General features: G+C 38.8%; 1 protein-coding gene across 1 annotated transcript in view; it reads left to right on the top strand.

Annotated features, from left to right (window-relative positions):
* Positions 1 to 12,857: 12,857 nt before the first annotated feature.
* The window catches only part of LOC123236333 (protein FRA10AC1), a 51,636-nt gene continuing 46,354 nt past the window's right edge, over positions 12,858 to 18,139 (top strand). Inside the window, exons 1-2 of the mRNA XM_044662637.1 lie at positions 12,858 to 13,341; positions 16,929 to 17,002. Of these exons, the coding sequence (XP_044518572.1) occupies positions 13,309 to 13,341; positions 16,929 to 17,002 (107 nt within the window). The 5' untranslated portion in view covers positions 12,858 to 13,308. The remainder of the gene's footprint in view (positions 13,342 to 16,928; positions 17,003 to 18,139) is intronic.

Genomic DNA, 18,139 nt, shown 5'->3' with positions numbered 1-18,139 from the left:
CTATTATGCAATCTGAGCACTGAGTTAAAGAGTATGAACACATTTTGTGACTTTGATCTTGAGCACAATGGACTCACCAATTGGCAAACTCGGGCATGGACTCCAATTCCTAGATCTCCAAATAGGTCAATCTTCTGATCTTTTGAAGCTCATCAAGTTGTATCTGTTTCTAATGCTTGTCTTTACCAAAGAGCAGAACAGAAGAGACACACTAAAGACAGAAACAACAGTAGGGTCATGGCACTTACAAATCCTGTGGTAAATTCAGGTGGGGAAATAAAGGTTGAAGCCTCTGTCCCCACCTGGAGGCTTACAGCATTTTGTACTCACTTACAATGCAGCCAAGGAGAGAGAGGGAAAGAAAGGGAGGGAGGAGGAGAGAGCAACAGAGACAGAGACAGAGAAAAAGAGAGACAGACAGACAGAGACAGAGACAGAGAGAAATACAAAGAGAGAGACACAGAGACAGAGAGACGGAGACAGGGAGAAAGAGAGAGGGGGGAGAAAGAGAAAGAGAGAGATGGAGGGAGGGAGAGAGAGAAAGGAAGGAAGGAAAAAAGGAGGGAACAAGGGAGAGAAAGCTAGCAAGAAAATAAGCAAGCATGGAAGGCAGGAAGGAAAGAAAAAATAAGGAAATGAAGGAGGGAAGGAGAGAAGGAAGAAAGCAAACAAGGAGGAAGGAAGGAAGAAAGGAGAAAGAAAGAAGGAAGGAAGGAAGAATCTTTTTTTCTTCCTCAGTTATATATCTTCTCTGGTCTTGTATTTTCACTCCCCTGTCCCACCCCCATTCCCCTGTTCTCCTTTTCACTGGGCCACCTGAGTCTCCTCTCTACTTCTGGGCTAGATTGCAGACATGACTGTTGAGACTTGGAGCCAGAGCATCTGGTTTCAGATCTTGGCTCTTCCCCCTACCATATAAGNGAGAGAGAGAGAGAGAGAGAGAGAGAGAGAGAGAGAGAGAGAGAGAGAGAGAGAGGAGGAGGAGGAGGAGAAGGAGGGAGGGACAGAGAGAGGGAGAAAGAGAGAGAGGGAGAGGGAGCATTTTGACTAGCTTTTGGTATAAATTGCCAGTTTCAATTCAATAGCCAGTAAAAAGGAATTACAATGGAACATAGCAAGCAGTCAGGAAATAATCACAGAATATCAAACATGCTTCTTCCAATAGGTATGTATGTATGTGCCCAGAAGAGTCACCAAACATACACGTGGGAGATTTTATCAGGCAGTGCACACAGTACAAAACACAAAGAACTGGACTCTCATTGGTCAGTCTTCCTTTACACTTAGGACTCCTGGCTCCCTTTGGGACTCATCTCAAGTATCACTTCCTAAAAATGCCTTTTTTGGTTTCCTAAATTGTTAGTGTTCTATCCCTTCCTCCACAATTACTTTGCATTTATTGCATATATTTTCTATTTACTTGTCTATATACATGCTGTTTTCCCTCAGTGGATTAGAAGTTCCTTGTGGGCAAGAACTGTTTTGTTTTTAACTTTGATAGATCTATTTGATGATGACACATAGTAGGGACTTAATAATTGTTCATAGAATTAAACTGAATTCCCAACAAAAAGTATTAAGGTTCCAGTTTCCTCACAATTCTATTAACATTGAATTTTAAAGGGTTTAGTTATTTTATATATAGTTTTATATACTATGAATAGTTTTCACATAAAGAACATGTCAGTATTTTTAATTTTTCTCTTATAGTGATAATTCTTAAAACCTTTTTTTTTTTGCTAAGGGCAAAGTATTCTTTGACATGAGGAGTTAGATCATACAATGTTCAAGTTGGCAACAAAGAAGGATTCTTGGGCTTTGGGGCTGCCTGACCCATTGTTTTGATCCTGTGATTTCCTCTGCTTTTTCTTTCCTTTCTCCTTTGCTTTCCCCTCCTCTTTCTATTTTATTCATCCTTTCCCAGGACCCTCAGCAGATGAATCACCTTTGCCTCTCCATGGATAGAGCCTCTGCCATGACTTTCTTGAATTCAACCTGTGAAAAATAGGCAGCAAACTGTAGCTGAGGATTTCAAAGCATATCCAGGGAACCTCATTGTCACATCATTTGAGAACCATTGCCTTCACAGTATGGTAGCTATGCCTGGATAGTATTTTCCCAGAACATGGTATCACGTGGGTAGAAAGCCAACCTCTTTGCAAGTCTCACCCCTGACATGCACTGACTTTGTGAGTCAAATCATTTAACCTCCCAGGTTCCTAGGCAACTTCTTAAGAGTATAAATAGCCAAGATGGTAGTGATTGGAATTGGTAAGGCATATTCCTCAAAGAGAATGCCCTACACTCATGAAATTACCCAAATTATCAGAAATAGAGCTCAATTTTGGACAATGTTACTATGTTTTTCTCTAAATAGTGTGGAAATTTTGTACATGTTCATTTAATGCAGATTTATATTTCAAGGTTAAAATGCAGGGGGTTTGCTTCAGTTTTCCATCTGATGTCTCAAATCTTTATTGTGAGTGAATGATGAGTGATTTTTCACAGACAACAATTAGAATCCATAGCTGAAAAAGAAAAGATAGAGCAAATGTTAAGGAGGAGGAAGGTGACATGGAGAGGGTTTCTCTCTTAAATATAGAATTGTCTTGTAGGCAGTTATGTGGTATAGTAGAAAGGGTGCTAGACTTGGAGACTGGAAGGCTCAAGTTCAAATTCGACCTCAGATACTCACTAGGTGAGTGACCCCAGACAAGTCACTTAACCTCTGTTTACTTCAGTTTCTTCAATTATAAAATGGGGATAATTAATAACATTTACCTTACGTGGTTGTTGTGAGGATCAAATGAGATAATATATATAAAAAGCTCTTAGCACCGAGCCTGATACATAGCAGGGACAATATAAATGCTTGTTCCCTTCCCCTTCTTGTAGAGAGAAAGCAATATACACAATGCTGCTAAGAGTGGGTTTGATTTGTTTTTTTATATGTGTGAAGGAGACTTTGAAGCCCAAAGGGAGGGTGAGCTAGCAAGAAAAGATTTATGGCTTGGTTTATACTGTATTTAGCTGTAAGTGAAAATAAACTATCCAAGATATGTGGAGTTTGTTCTCAAAGGGCTAACAGAAGTGACAGTGGAGGGTGTGTGGAATGTGGGCCCAGGCCCAACAGTGGGAAGAACAATGTCCCTCTTTTCCTTCCTTTTGCCTCATTCCCATTGCTCCTATCTATATTTTGAAGTGATAACTTTATTACATTCAGATATGACTTACATAAAAACAACAAGAAAATAATTTATATGTACAACAGAGAGAAGTTCAGAAGTAGAGGACTGAACAAAGAAACCATTCCAGGCTCTCACCATTTTGTGCCTGAATCGATACAAATAGTTTCCAAAGGGGGTTTTCTCCTATCATTTTTAATTTGCTTCATTTACCAGGATCATTTTATTCAAACATTGTTTTCCCATCATTTAACTTTCTCATACTTAAGGATCTATAATGTCTATTATTAATCAGATCCAATCAAAACTCTTCAGTTAGGAACTAAATGTCCCCTGTCCAGTGGAAAAGTAGCAAGGGCATTGTCCTCAGAGGAAGGAGCCCCCTGGTTTTTGCCACTGTTTATCTGTATATCCTTAGTAAAATCACTTCACATCTCACTTATAAATTGAGGAGACTGAACTTCACAATCTTTAAGGTCCTTTTCATCTCTAAAATTCTGTCCTCTCCATAAACTGATCTGAGGCAGATGAATGTTATCACAAGTATAGATAGAGGGAGGCAACTAGGTGGTACTCTGGGATGGGAGTCAGGAAGACCTGAGCTCAAATGTAGCCTCAGATACATACTGGTTGTGTGATTTTGGATTAGTTTTTTAATGTATTTCCCTCAGTTTCCTCATCCATAAAATGGTGGTACTTACTAAGTGTAAAGGTTAGTTAAGTTAAATTTAGTGGTTGGACTTAAATTACATGAAATAACGTGGTTGCTAAAGTTATTATATCTCAAGTCAGAAGTGTATTTACAAATTAGAGGGGAAACAATAAAATAGAGAAATGTGAGAGAGGTTAGAGAAAAAACCTATACTAGTCCTTAGCCAGGAGAGCCATAGTGAGTAACTACGAGGCCTCCTCCAAGATGGAAGCTAGTCTCTTAGGAAAATAGGAAAGTAGTCAGCCCTTTTCACTCACCCAATGAAGTAGTCCAGGAGTCAGAATCCAAGTTGAAGCCACTATCCAAGCCACAGTCTCCAGTGAAGTTCCTTCGAAGACTATCTTCAGGAGACACTTTCCACTAGACTCAACTTCACCAGACCATCTCCAGCTCAAGGATTTCATGGCTTTTATGGTGGTTTCCTGTCTCTTCCCCTTTTCACAGGGGCCAACCACAGCCTCCAAATTGTCCAGCCCTGCCCAGGGGCAGTGTCCTTGGGATTGACTTCTCACCTCTGCAGGTGTTAACTCTCCTCCAAGCATCTTACTGGCCTCCCACCCAGCACCAAGCAGGGTGTGAATTCACCAATCGGTTTGTCCACCTAGTTCAAGCTTGTGTTCAAAAAAGGTAGATAAAGGAGAGTTAATCCTGTCCAACAATCTAGTGAGGTACTTAAGTTATTGTTAACCAAAGCTTTGATTAACTAGGCAAAGAGAACGAAGGATTCCCTTTTCACAATTGTAAACTCAGAATAGACAAAGAGAACCAAGGATTTCCTTTCACTTAGGGTAGTTGTAAGGATCAAAATTTGTAAAGCTCTTGACACATAGGAGGTCCTATATCAATGCTATCGTTATTATTGCCCCCATCGTTATACTTGCCCCCATAATTCCCTTTCTGTTCTCTTTTCCCCTTTAGTGGCATCCTTTATATTCCTTTAGGCTTTTCACACCACCAGGTGGCTATTTAACTGGAGTCTTGTAATCTGCTCCAGTCTTGAGTCCATGTCTGGCACTCTTTTCTGCTGTAAGGAGGTGGAGGGAAGTTCACACTCTTTGAAAGTGTTTACTTCTTCAGGTGACCATCTCTGAATCTGGGCTATCCTTGGGTATTTGTCTCAGGCTCCTGACTGGAGATGGTACCTTTCTTACACGTCCAGTATGTACGAAGATATGGCAGAGGAAACATCAGAGACAGAGTTTCCTCTTCTTCCTCCATCCCCTAGGAGTTTCCTTCACAAAACGTTCCTGAGCCTGGATTCCTCAACTTTCAAAACTGGAACTCAAACTGGGAATTTATCCAAGCTATTTAAAGCCCCAAAGGGAGGTTACTATTGACTTAGCCAATCTTGCTCCTTTCTTCTCATCTAATCAGAAAGGGATGGCTGGAAGTGGATGTGTCTTGTTTACATTTTAAACCTCACCCTTCAATGATTATCTGCTGCTTAGGTGAAAAGAAAACACCTCTTTTACTTTTGCATTTTAAGCCTTCTATCTCTAATTATGGAAAAGTGTCTCAAGTTGAAGGAATTTCTACATCAGGTAATTGGTGGAGAAATTGGAGGAGGGAAGCCTTCTCCCATCCCATAAATGTTGTTTTGCCTATGACTTGTCCTGAAGATAAACCTACTTGAAGGGCTGGGTCAGAACCTGTTACCTCCACAGCCAGCGTGACTATTAAAAGGAGATAATTAGGTAATTGTTTTATATGTAATTGTTTTATCAAGATTCTGTTGTATGTCATGATGTAGTCATTTATGTAAATTGCATCTTTTATTCTCAATAACCATCTAGTAAAATAACAATTAGGTTTATCAATCAATACATGTTATATTACTTTGTTGAAGATTTTCTTGGATTTTTTTTAAACCCTTACCTTCTAGCTTAGAATCAATATTATATATTGGTTCCAAAGGAGAAGAGTGGTAAGGGCTAGGCTATGGGGATTAAGTGACTTGTCCAGTCACATAGCTAAGATGTATCTGAGGTCAAATTTGAACCCAGGACTTCCCATCTCTAAGTCTGGCTCTTACTCCACTAAGCCTTCCAGATGCCCCTGATTTTATTGGATTATAACCCCCATACTAAGCTAAGAGTATTTTTAAGGTTTGCAAGACACCTTATAAATATTATCTCATTTTGTCCTCTTGACAACCCTGGAAGGTCATTATTATTATCTTTATTTTATAGATGAAGAAACTGAGATAAACAGAGGTTTAGTGACTTGTCCAGGGTCATACAACTAGTAAAAAAGGCTGGATTTGAATTCAGATTCTGACTCTAAGACTAGCATACCACTTATCTGTTTAATTTTTATAGGTTTCATAATTCATGCAACATGGTTGTCTACTTGAAACAAACAAAAAAATTAGAGGAAACTTTGCTTACAGGTAGGCAAAATTGGCAGCCATTTGAGTGGCTTAATTTTAGAATCTTTCCAACCCCTGAAAAATCTTTCCAACCTGTTCCTTCTGTCTGAAATTCTTTAACAGAAGACAAAGCCTTTCATTCCAAAATTAAGAGTTTTTAAAAAAGGCAGACTGATTTAAAATCATTCACAATAAAGTACAAATGACTGAACCTGGTTTTGATGATGGGAAAGGGATTAAAAAAAAAACTGAGGGCATGAGTATCAGAATATTTTTTTATTTCACAAACTTGTTTAATGGGGGCATCTTCACTTGGATCAATCTATCAATAAGTGTTCATTAAGCATTTGTTATTTGCCAGACATTGTGTTAAGCACTTGGCACATACATAAAAAGCAAAAACTAGCCCTGTCCTCAATTAACTTAAATTCTAGTGGAAGAACTAACATACCTAAATCAATACATATAAGATATATACGGAATTGCCTTAGAAAGGAAGGCACTAGCAACTGTAAATGCTCTAGCAAAAGTAGAGACTAGGAAAGGCCTGGAGGAAGTATCTTAATGTAAAATTAAATGTGAACTCATTATACTGTTCCCAAAACAGCTTCCCTTCTCAATTATTCTACTTCTCTTAGGGTACTATTGTTCTTTCTGTCTTCCAGGCCATAATCTTTGTGACTCTTTCTTTTTTAACCTAGAACTTTAGTTACCAAATCAAGTAATTTTCTCCACTGAAACAACTCTTGTTGTTCATCCCTTTCTCTAGATTTCTTACACCTCACACTTGAATCATTGCCACAGTCTCCTAGCTCCCATGTCTCCTCACTTGCCTCCCAACATTCTGCATTATTGATGTCAGAAAAATCTTTTTAAATGATCACTTTAACAGCTCTGAGGGATTTATGGTAAAGATACTACCCACATCCAGAGGAAGGACTGCAGGAGAGGAAACATATAAGATAAACAATTGCTTGAATTTATGGGCTGAGGCGGACATGAATGGGAAATAGACCCTGACCAAGGACACATGTTACAACCAGTGGAAATGTGAGTCGGCCATGGGTGGGGGAGAGCGGGGGGGGGTGAAGGGGGAAGTAGGGGCATAAAGTATGTAAACAGATTAAAAACGAATATTAATAAATGTCTAATAAAAAAAAATAAATGATCACTTTGCAAGTCATCCCCTCCTCAAAAACCTTTAATGGTGCCCTGCTATCTACAGAAAAGTCTAAGTCACTTATGTTAGTATTCACCATCTGGGTCTCTTACCTAATGTATCTACTTTTTCAACCTTATTTTCTGCTCCTCTCACTTAGCACTTAAGTCCCTACCACCACAAGGCACTGAAATACACTTGATAGGCTGCCTTATATTGTTATTTTTCTTTTCAAGTCCAGGACTTCTCTGCTTTGGTCAAGTTGAGTTACTCATGTTGTTTTATTGTTGTTCATATACCCATTTGAGGTTTTCTTGACAAATACTGGCATAGTTTGCCACTTCCTTTTCCAGCTTATTTTACAGATGGGGAAACTGAAGCCAACATGGTTAATTGACTTGCTCACAATCACAAGGCTAGTGTCTGAGGTGGGATTTGAACTCAATAAAATGAGTCTGCTTGATTTCAGGCCTGGTTCCCTATCTGCTGAACCACTTAGTTGCATTTATTGTTACCCAAATTAACCATGAATAGCTCTGCTTCTGTTCCTAGTTCATCATAACTCCCCTCCCCTCCACCATTCTACCTCAGACCTTCTTTCCGCTTTTCCATATACCTGGTTTTCACTTTCTTCATAAACCCTTCCTAGATCTCCTCATCCTTTAGTGTTCATTCTCTCTTCTGAATCCAGGAAATAATTATTGACTGTAACACTTATTTAGCAAATGGATAACCACACAAGGTAACATATGCCATCTTTTTAAAATATTTGCATTATCTGGCCAAAGATTTCAAATCTCTTGAGGGCAGAGATCCTGTCTATTTCTTCTTTGTATTCTCAGTGCCTAACATAGCTCTAACTAAATAGTATATAGTAAATAAATATTTGTTATGGGTGATGGTGATGATGATGATGATACTGAAAGAAGAATGCTTTTTTGGTATATTTCAATTATTCCTAAAGAAGCAGTTCTCTGTTCCAGGGCATGTGATTTATCCCTAATATTAATTTCATTTGTTTTCCAAATGAAATGGCTACCTCATTGGGAAAAAAATGAAAAGTATTTACTGAAAATATAGCTTAGCAATAGTTCTGGAATAACTACACTCCCAGGAATCATAGCTTTGAATCCTGGATGGATTGACTCAGACTTTTGTTCTAAGATAGCCCAAAAGTTAAAAAAAAAAAAAAAAAGGTGTCTCTTAAATGAAACATAAGGTGCTGGGAGACCTACTCCTATCTAGATCTCTAACTGGATGATTAACTTTAATTAAGCTCTAAGTCTTAGGTTCCTCAACTTTCAAATGGAAAAAATAATGTAGCTGCCTTATAGAGTTGTTTTGAAAATGAATTAAGTGGTATGAATGCTCTTAAAAAACCCCCTAAAACTCTCATGTGAACAAAAAGAAAATTAAGTAAATTAGGTCTTAGCTTATTCAACATTTGGCTTGTAAGTAAAATTTCATAATCTATTTCAAAAGACTATATATGTATATATATATTTATATATGAATACACATATTTATGTGTATACACATCTATTTTTATGTATATGGATATACATTTACATATTTCTCCCCACATCACCACACATATATTTCTATCTCCCTGACAGAAAGCCAGGATTTAAAGAAATTATTTCTATATCCATTAAAAAACAGATTATGAAAAAAATAAAAAATTTCTAAAATTTTACCTTTGGGCAAAGCTCAGGCCTTTAAAGTACATGCTAGAAAACATTTAAAATGTTGTCATTTGGCTACTTCTTTTATCCTAAGAGAAAATGGGAAGATCTCAATAATTTAAATCTTTTTTTTTAAGCTTATTATATAGTACATGTGATTATAAATATGTACATATTTAAATGTTGTTAAAAAAATAGGTATGGGGACAGCTAGGTGACTCAGTGGATAGAGTGCCAGTTCTTAAGTTTAGAAGCTCTGAGTTTAAATCTGGCCTTTAATAGATACTTCCTAGCTGTGTAAACTGGACAAGTCACTTAACCCTATTTGTCTAGGCCTATCCTTCTCACTTAAAGTTAAGAAGACAGAAAATGAGGTTTTATTAAATAAGTAAATAGGTATGAATTGAATTGAATACATATGTATGTGTTTATGTATTCATATTTATACCCACATGCACACAACACACACATATTCATGATTACTGTCTTCCCAGGAGAGGCAGGGTGATATACTATAAAACAGTGGTTCCCAAACTTTTTTGGCCTACCACCCCCTTTCCAGAAAAAATATTACTTAGTGCCCCTGGAAATTAATTTTTAAAAATTTTAATAGCAATTAATAGGAAAGATAAATGCACCTGTGGCCATCACCGCTTCCCTGGATCGCTGCAGCACCCATCAGGGGGCGGTGGTGCCCACTTTGGGAATCACTCATTAAATCTCCTTTTTAGAAAGGACTTCAGAAGTCACCTAGTCCAACTTCCTATCACTTCCTCTCTTTGGAGCCATATAAAACAAATCTTTTTCCATTTCCATATGAAAACCTTCAGCTGTTAAAGCTAGAATTCCCTCACCCTCCCTAAGATTGTCATTCTCTGGACTGAAAGGTCCCCAATTCCTTTAACCATTCCTTTTACACTATTATAATAACTAACATTTCTATAATGCTTTAAAGTGTGCATAGCTCTTGTATATACATTATCTCACTAGGTCCTCACACAACCCTGTGAGGTATTGTTATAGGTACTATTATTCCTAATTTAAAGATTAAGTGACTCATCCATAGCCAGATATATAAGTGTCAGAGGCAGCATTCCAAATTCTTAGTCTGACACTCTTTCCACTACCTTATATCTTCTCTCTCTGTGATATGACTTCAGGTGCCTTTGGTGATGCTCAAGTACATCTCCTCGAGGCATTCCAGTTTGTTCATGTCTTTCTTATAATTTGGTGCTGAGAACTAAATACTATGTTCTAAATTGACATAGTTATATTATATCATATTACACATGATATAATTAGCAAATTACAGCAGATGCTTTTTTCCCTTACAATCTAGACAGTATTCTTACACTAATGCAACTGTTCTTAATGTCTTTTACTAAAAGCAATCAGCAGTCACTGGAGTTTGAATAGGAAAGTGACATGATTAGAATTTCTTCTTAGGACAATCACTTTAGTGGCTGAATGGAGGACAGGTTGGAGTAGGGAGAGGCAGGCTGACCCACCAGCAGAGCAGGTTATTACAGTGGTCCAGATGTAAGGTGATGATGGCCTGTACTAGAGAGATGACAGTGTCAGGAGAGAAAAGGGATAAAAAAGGAGAAATGTTGCAGAAGGGAAACTGACAAGCCTTGGAAACAGCTTAGATATGGCAGGTGAGAGGAACTGAAGAATTCTGGATGATACTTACATTGTAAGTCTGAGGGATGGGAGGATGTATTGTCATCTATGGTAATAGGACAGTGGGGGGGGGAGGGGAAGTAACAAGTTCAATTTTGGACGTATAGAATTTAAGATGATTACCAGAAACTCAATTCAAGATGAATCAAAATGAATTCAAGATCAAAAGCAAGACTGGAAGTCAGCAGAGAGTTTGGGGATAAATAGATTTAAGAATTATAAGCCTAAAGATGATAATTAAATTCATAGGAATTGATGAGATCATCAAGTGAAGTAGTAAAAAGGGAGAAGAGTGTCCTCAGTGGAGTTCTCAGAGGAGAAGAGTGACTCATGGTTAGAAGATATGATCTGGAGGAGCATCCAGCAAAGGACACAGAGAGGGAGCTGTCAGATGGGTGGGAAGAGAACCCAGGGGAGAATTTGGTTCTGAAAATCTAGAGAGAAGAATATCAAGGAAGAGAGAGTGATCAGCAATAACAAAGGCTACAGATGGTTTGAGGGAGTAAATATTGAGGAAATGCCACTGGGTTTGTGTTTTTTTGGAGAGGGGATAGGTCACAGTTAGGGTAAATTAGGGATAATTGCAGAAGAAAGGAATTGGCATTAAGGGGAACTAGGAAAGGCTTTATGCAGATGATGGGATTTTAGTGAAACTTGAAGTCAAATACTCTTAGAAGACTGCTTTGTCCTTTTGACTAAGTAATTAATTTTGTGGTGATTCATTTAACATTTAATTCATGTTACAGTCAGTCAAAAAAAGCTTTTCAAGTGCCTATTCTGTCACTGCCCTGGAGGTTATTTAGCTTTATTTTTATGAGAAAAAGAAGCAAATAATTAAATAACAATTTGACATCTGGAATATTTTTGTGGAAAGAATTCCCGGCATTGAGGAGTCAGTGTAAATTAAACAAGATGGGAGACACAGTGTCCTCAAATGGTAGTTATACACTCCATTCTGTCAGAGCTTACACTTCACTGGCACAGCCTTTGAGAACCCTAGACCACTTTCACATCATGAAGACATTAGTGTAATTTCTTCATAAGGACCCTATTAAATTTCATCGAATTAGTTTTAGTCTATTGTTCTAACGTGTCAAGGTCTTTTTAGAAGCGAATTGTCATCCAAGATATTAATTATTCCTCCAAGTTTTGTCATCTATGAATTTGACAACAGGATTTCTATGCAGTCTTCTTACTATAAAGGGGAAGCTAGGTAGTGCACAGTACCAGGAAGGGCTAAATTCAAACCCAACTTCAGACACATACAAGTTGTGTAACCTGAGGCAAGTCACTTAATCCGTTTGGTTCAGTTTCCCTAATCATAAAATGGTAATAATAATAGCATCTACCATGTAGAGTAATTGAAAAGAGCATATGGTAAGCTCTATAAGAATGTTAGCTGTTATTATTATTATTTGGGGCAGTTAGGTGGAAGTAGTAGTGCTAGGCCTAGAGTCTGGAAGACCCAAGTTCAAATGTAGTCTCAGTCACTTAGTAGCTATAAAACCCTGGGCAAGTCACTTTACCCTGTTGGCCTCAGTTTCCTCATCTGTAAATTGAGCTGGAGAAGGAGATGGCAAACCACTCCAGTATCTTTGTAAAGAAGACCCTAAATGAGGTCACGAAGAGGGGGACATGCCTGAAACGACTGAACAAATAAAAAATTATAAACTAAATCAAGAAAATTTCAAGTAAATAGGAGAGCTCACAGCCTCTCCTCCGAGAAGCAAATAGGGAAGTAGGGCTTATCATACACCTAAAAACAATAAGAAACATAATTTGATGGAACATTTGGGGGGGGGGACAGAATATAACGGTTAACAAGCATTTATTAAGTATCTATTAAATGCAAGGCTTTACAAATCCCTCTCAAAGTTCTTTTATTGTAGTGCTCCTTACTTGCAAAAAACACCCCCTTTCCCCCACTGCGGCAATTATTTCAGTTTATGCTTCAACAGGTTGCAGAAAACGGGGAGGGGGGAGTATAAGGAGGGAGGAGAGGTAGGGAAAGGAGAGAAGGAAGAAAGGGAAGGGAGGGGTAGACAAAGGGGGAAGAAGGGAGAGGGGAGGGGGAAGAGGAAATAGGGGAGGATTGATGGGAAGGAGGGTAATACGGAACCGTAGTTGTGTCCGCTTATATCCATCAGGGCTAAAGTTATTTTAAGTACTAGGTTCTAAAAAGGACTTTTCTAATCTGAAGCATCCTTCCAGGCCGTGAGCCGCTGAAGGGCACACGGGGCTGCTGCGGTGCGCTAAACAACGTTCGCTTCTTGGTGTTCGCGAGAGCTTGAGTCCGTCTCTTCCGGGACTCTAGTTTCCGACCGGTCTCTTCAGGCGGCAGGACGCAGCGGCTATTCTTTCGCAGGACACGGAGCCGGAGCCGGAGCCGGTGCCGGAGCCGGTACTTTTCCCCGGTAGCACCAGCGGAGGAGAGCGGAAGAAGCCCTAGAGATCCGGGGCTCGGAAGAGAGAGAGGTTGCAGAGGCAGTTCCCGTGAGTCAGTGCGGCTGCCGACCATGAAGCCGGCCCAGCAGCGGCTCTCTCAGGCGGTGCGTGGTCGCTGCAGTTTTGGGGGCGGGGAGGGAAGAGGCCGGGGGTGGGGTGCGGGCACAAGCTGCGGGCGGAGAGGATGGGGGCGGCTCCTGGGCGGACCACTGGGCCTGGAAGCTTCATATAGTCTAGGGCTCCTGGAAGTGGGGACGTGAAGCCGTCAAGGTTGGGGGAGAGCAGCTGAGGTTAGGCTGGGGTCGGAGCTCCTCTCTCATTACCTCCCCGCTTCCCACACATTGTCCCGCAGAGGCCGGCACCCACCCACCTCAGTGAAATTAATGCAAAATCCATAGAGGCGGGCACCCTAGGGATGCTTTCGGTGTTGTGCGAGATCCTTGAACCCCCGCCTGCCTTCTTGGAGCTTCCCCTAACTTTTTTGGTGTGGGGGAGGCAGACTGTGTGTAAACAGAGAAGCACTAACTCGTTTGAAAGGCGGTGACGTCATGAATGGAAGGCCGGCCTGGTTTCTAGTCTTATGAGATGCTTATAATGCACCTAACACTGGGGATAACCCGAACAGCCACAAACTGGTTGGGGGCAGGGGCGTGCATCCTCATGGTGACAATCTACAACTGCAGGGATATGAGAGCTCCAGAGAGTAGGGGAAGGCTTTAGCAGCTTGGGGAGACCAAGAGGTGGAGGGGAAGGGGCAGAGCATTCTTAAACTCGGGGATATCCAATGCAAAGGGAGGTGGAGGCAGGGTTGGTGTTGGAGCACCTGCAAGGATACCAGAGCGGTTCTCGACTGGCTAACCGGAAGTAGTTTAAATGAGAATTTGAGGAGGCAGGAAAGAGAAAGAAACAACCAAGGAATAAGGAAGGATTTCTTATAAATATAACATATAAGCTCAACCTTAAAGTAATGTACGGATGCTAAGGGGCAAAATGGCATAGGAACAGCAAGGGGAAGGAGGAAAGACATGGAAGCCGGGAGACAATGCCTCATTGACATGTTACTCTTGCTATTACTTTGTTTAGAGGAACCAGGCTTTATTCATTTGTTCTCAGTTCTTTCAAGTTTGAGAATGTGTTTCCAGTAGTGGTTACTTTCCCACTAAAAAGTTAAAAAAAAAATAGAAAGGGCTGTATGGTTGTTTTTGTTCAGGTATTTCAGACTCTGTGACACCATTTGGGATTTTCTTGGCAAAGACACTGGAGTGGTTTGCCATTTCCTTCTCCAGTTAATTTAACAGATGAGGAACTGAGGCAAGCAGGGTTGAGTGACTTGTCCAGGGTCACACAGCTAATAAGTGTCTAAGACTAGATTTGAATTTCAGGTCTTCCTGACTCCAGGCTCAGTGCTCTGACCACTTGGTCACTTTATAGTATTTATTGCAAAAGAATTTGACTTGGTGCTTTGTCATGTAAATATCAAAGTACAGAATTTGGAGTCATAGGATTTAGAATGGTTTCTTCCTAGAATATCTACTCCAAACTTCTCATTTTACAGAAGTAGAAATTGAGCCTCAGAGAAGTTAAATGACGAATCTATCCTTCCACTGGTTGTAAAGTAACAGAGTGCCCTAAATCAGGAAATGAGTTGAAGTCTTATCTTTGACATTTACTGTGTGGTGGAGTCAGTGACTTTTTCTCTCTGAGCTTTAGTTTTCCTCACCTGCAAGTCACTTCCATTTACCTGGGCCTCATTTCCTTCATTTACTAAATGACTTGTTGAATTAGATTAGGGGTTTTTAAATTTGGGGGGTGATTTATAAACTTAGATGAGAAAAAAATACATCTTTATTTTAATATAATTTTCAGGCACTCTTTTATTTTATGCATTTAAAATTATTGTTTTGAAAATGGGTCCATAGGTTTCAGTAGACTGCCAAAGGGGACTAGGATATAGAAAAGACTGAGCTATTAAATTAAATATCTCAAGAACCTTCAGTCTCTAGAAGTTTTTCAGTCATCTTTGTTGCTTTTCAGTCATCTTAGCAGTGTTCAACTTCATGATCCCATTTGGAGTTTTCTTGGCAAGATACTGGAGTGGTTTGTCATTTCCTTCTCCAGCTCACTTTACAGATGAGGAAATTGAGGCAAACAGGTTAAATGACTTGCCCAGAGCTAAGTGACACATACAACTAAGAAATATCTTAGAATTTGACCTCTAGTCTCCCTGATTCCAGGCCCACCTAGCTACCCCTAGAATCTAGACCCTATGACAATAATGCTCATATTTTAACCTGAGCACTTGAGTGGATCTCACTAATTTCACTCAGAAGAGTTATTTCCTGTGGTATAAGCCACAACCTGACCCAGCCTTCTCACATGTGGTGCAGCTCTAGTTTGTTTATAAATCCACCAGAGGGATCTCACTTCAAGTTCATTTGGCTTTCCTCTAGACCTCTTTACATTTCATTGGTAGCAATAGATTATGTGGCTTATCCATCTTGACCTACCCATGTAATAATAAGAATAATAAAAGCTAATATTTATATAGCACTTTAATGTTTACAAAGTTTACAAAGTACCTTATGTTTATGATTTAGTTTTATCCTTACCACAGCCCTAGGAGAAAAGTGTTATTATTATTATCCCTATTTTAAAGCTGAGGAAACAGAGAGGTTAAGGACTTGTTCAGGGTTGTACAGTTTCTAAATATCTGAGGTTGGATTTGAGCTGTAAGACTTAAATTAATATCCAGAAATTCTAAATATTGATTTTATAAAGTTTATTAATAATCACTTGAGGTAGAAGGAATAAAAGGGAAATAGAAGTAAAAAAAACCTAATTATTTAACAAAATTAAGACCACGTGACTAAGTTCTCCTTGCCTGTTTAAAAAGCCTGCTCCGCAATTTAAAAAGCCCTGACAGGAAACCAAGAGAGTTAGAAGTGGGGTACACCAAATTTATATCCTTCCTACTTCAGTATATAATATGAGGAGAGTAGGGTGTTGGGAATTGTAGTTTTTAGGGTACCAGATTCTAATTACACAGAGCTCTAATCTTCTTGACTCCCAAACCCATTACTCTTATCTAATAAGCCAAATTTCCCAGACATGCCTTTTTAAAGACTGCTTCACATGTGCTATTTGTCATTGGCAATATACTATAACCTATATATTCCTAATATGAGTAATATTACCTTATTTTGTGAAAAAAGTTTTAGTATAGATAATATGATAATAAAGCAATGAATGTGATCTCCACAATTTATATAAGAACCTTGTTATAATTATATCACATAATAATAATAGCTATAATTTATAAAGAGCTTTAAGGTTTTGCAGAGTTTTACAAATGTTATTTTATCCTTACAGCAGCCCTAAAAAGCAGTTGCCTATTTTACAGATTAGGAAACTGAGGCAAGGAGAGACTAGGTAACTTGCCCCAGGTCACATAGCTGGTAAGTGACTCAGGATAGATTTGAAACCATGTCTTTTGGTTTTAGGGCCATCGCTCTATTTTTTGTGCCATCTTGTCATGTCTTGACTAGATATTAAATTTATTCTATAAAAATTATCTCAAGCTAACTTTTATATAATTTGGGGTACTGTTTCAAATGTTAGTTCTTATTATAAAATGATTTATAGTCGATTTCTTGAAGCAAGGTTACAAGTTAACAACTTCTTTTCTTTTCAGATACATGGTCATGGAACCTATGACTCTGATTTTAGTGATGATGAGCACAGTGAAGAACCTAAAAAGAGAAAAAGGTACATAATTCTTAGCTTAAATTTTGTGTAGAATATTTGCATATCTCTGCAGATGATTGTATTTCTAATGAATAAAACTTATTTCCAGTGAACTGTGATTCTTTGACTCAAATGCTGAGAACTGTTTTGAAAAATTAAGAAAATTATGTTGGTGCTATAGGATGGAATTGTTGGCAGTGTATGTTTTTCAGAAAACAGAAGGGAAAAAAATCAAAGCTGTTAAGTCCATCTGTTGCATATATTATTCATTTATGAAACATTCTTTGCTTAAGATTTTGTTCACTCTGAAAATTTGCCTGATATGTTTTCTTTGCTAATATTTTGCTGAAAAGTGAAAGCCAAGAATATAAGGTCAAGTTCAAATGGACTGAACCTTTGATTGTAATTAAGATGGGTAGAGAGGATCTAGCTGATTAATTCAACTAGACTTTTTGTGAGGCTGTACCTTGGCAAGATCACCATGTTCCAGTTTCCCTTAACTCTGTAGGTTTGGAAATTTGACTATAGATTCATCAAGGGGTAATCAAGCTTTTAGGGACCGATTCACATTAACCAAACTCAGAAGAGGCTGATTTATAAATTAGGTTTCCAATTTATTAATGTATAATGGAAAAATATATTTGTTATAGTAGCTGGGCTCTGTCATATATATACATACATACATACATATATATATACACACACACACAAACAAGGCATTCTTGGTAGGTATATATATATATATATATATATATATTTTTTTTTTTTTTTTTATCCTGGGACTCCATTCTAGGAGCATAGGGCCACAACCAGTAGGCAATGGGTCGCTCAGGGTCACCCAGCTGGGAAGTGTCTGAGCCCGGATTTGAACCTAGGACCTCCAGTCTCTAGGCCTGGCTCTCAATCCACTGAGCTAGCCCAGCTGCCCCTGGTAGGTATATTTACTAATGCCAAATTATAGCTAAAATGGATACTTATTGAGAATAGGATTAAGACAAAGGAATTTGATGTTCTTCAAGGAACATTTCTGTCACACTATGGTAGCATGGCGAATTACCTTTCTTTACCCTAGAAATTTTCTATTTAACTTCCCAGCTGGGCCTAGAGTCCAAAAGCCCTGAGTTCAAATATAGACTCAAGACACTCACCAACTGTATG

The sequence above is a fragment of the Gracilinanus agilis genome, chromosome 2, assembly GCF_016433145.1.
Source record: "Gracilinanus agilis isolate LMUSP501 chromosome 2, AgileGrace, whole genome shotgun sequence".
Classification (NCBI taxonomy): domain Eukaryota; kingdom Metazoa; phylum Chordata; class Mammalia; order Didelphimorphia; family Didelphidae; genus Gracilinanus; species Gracilinanus agilis.
Note: the sequence above shows the minus strand (reverse complement) of the source record. Positions and strands in the feature narration are given on the sequence as shown.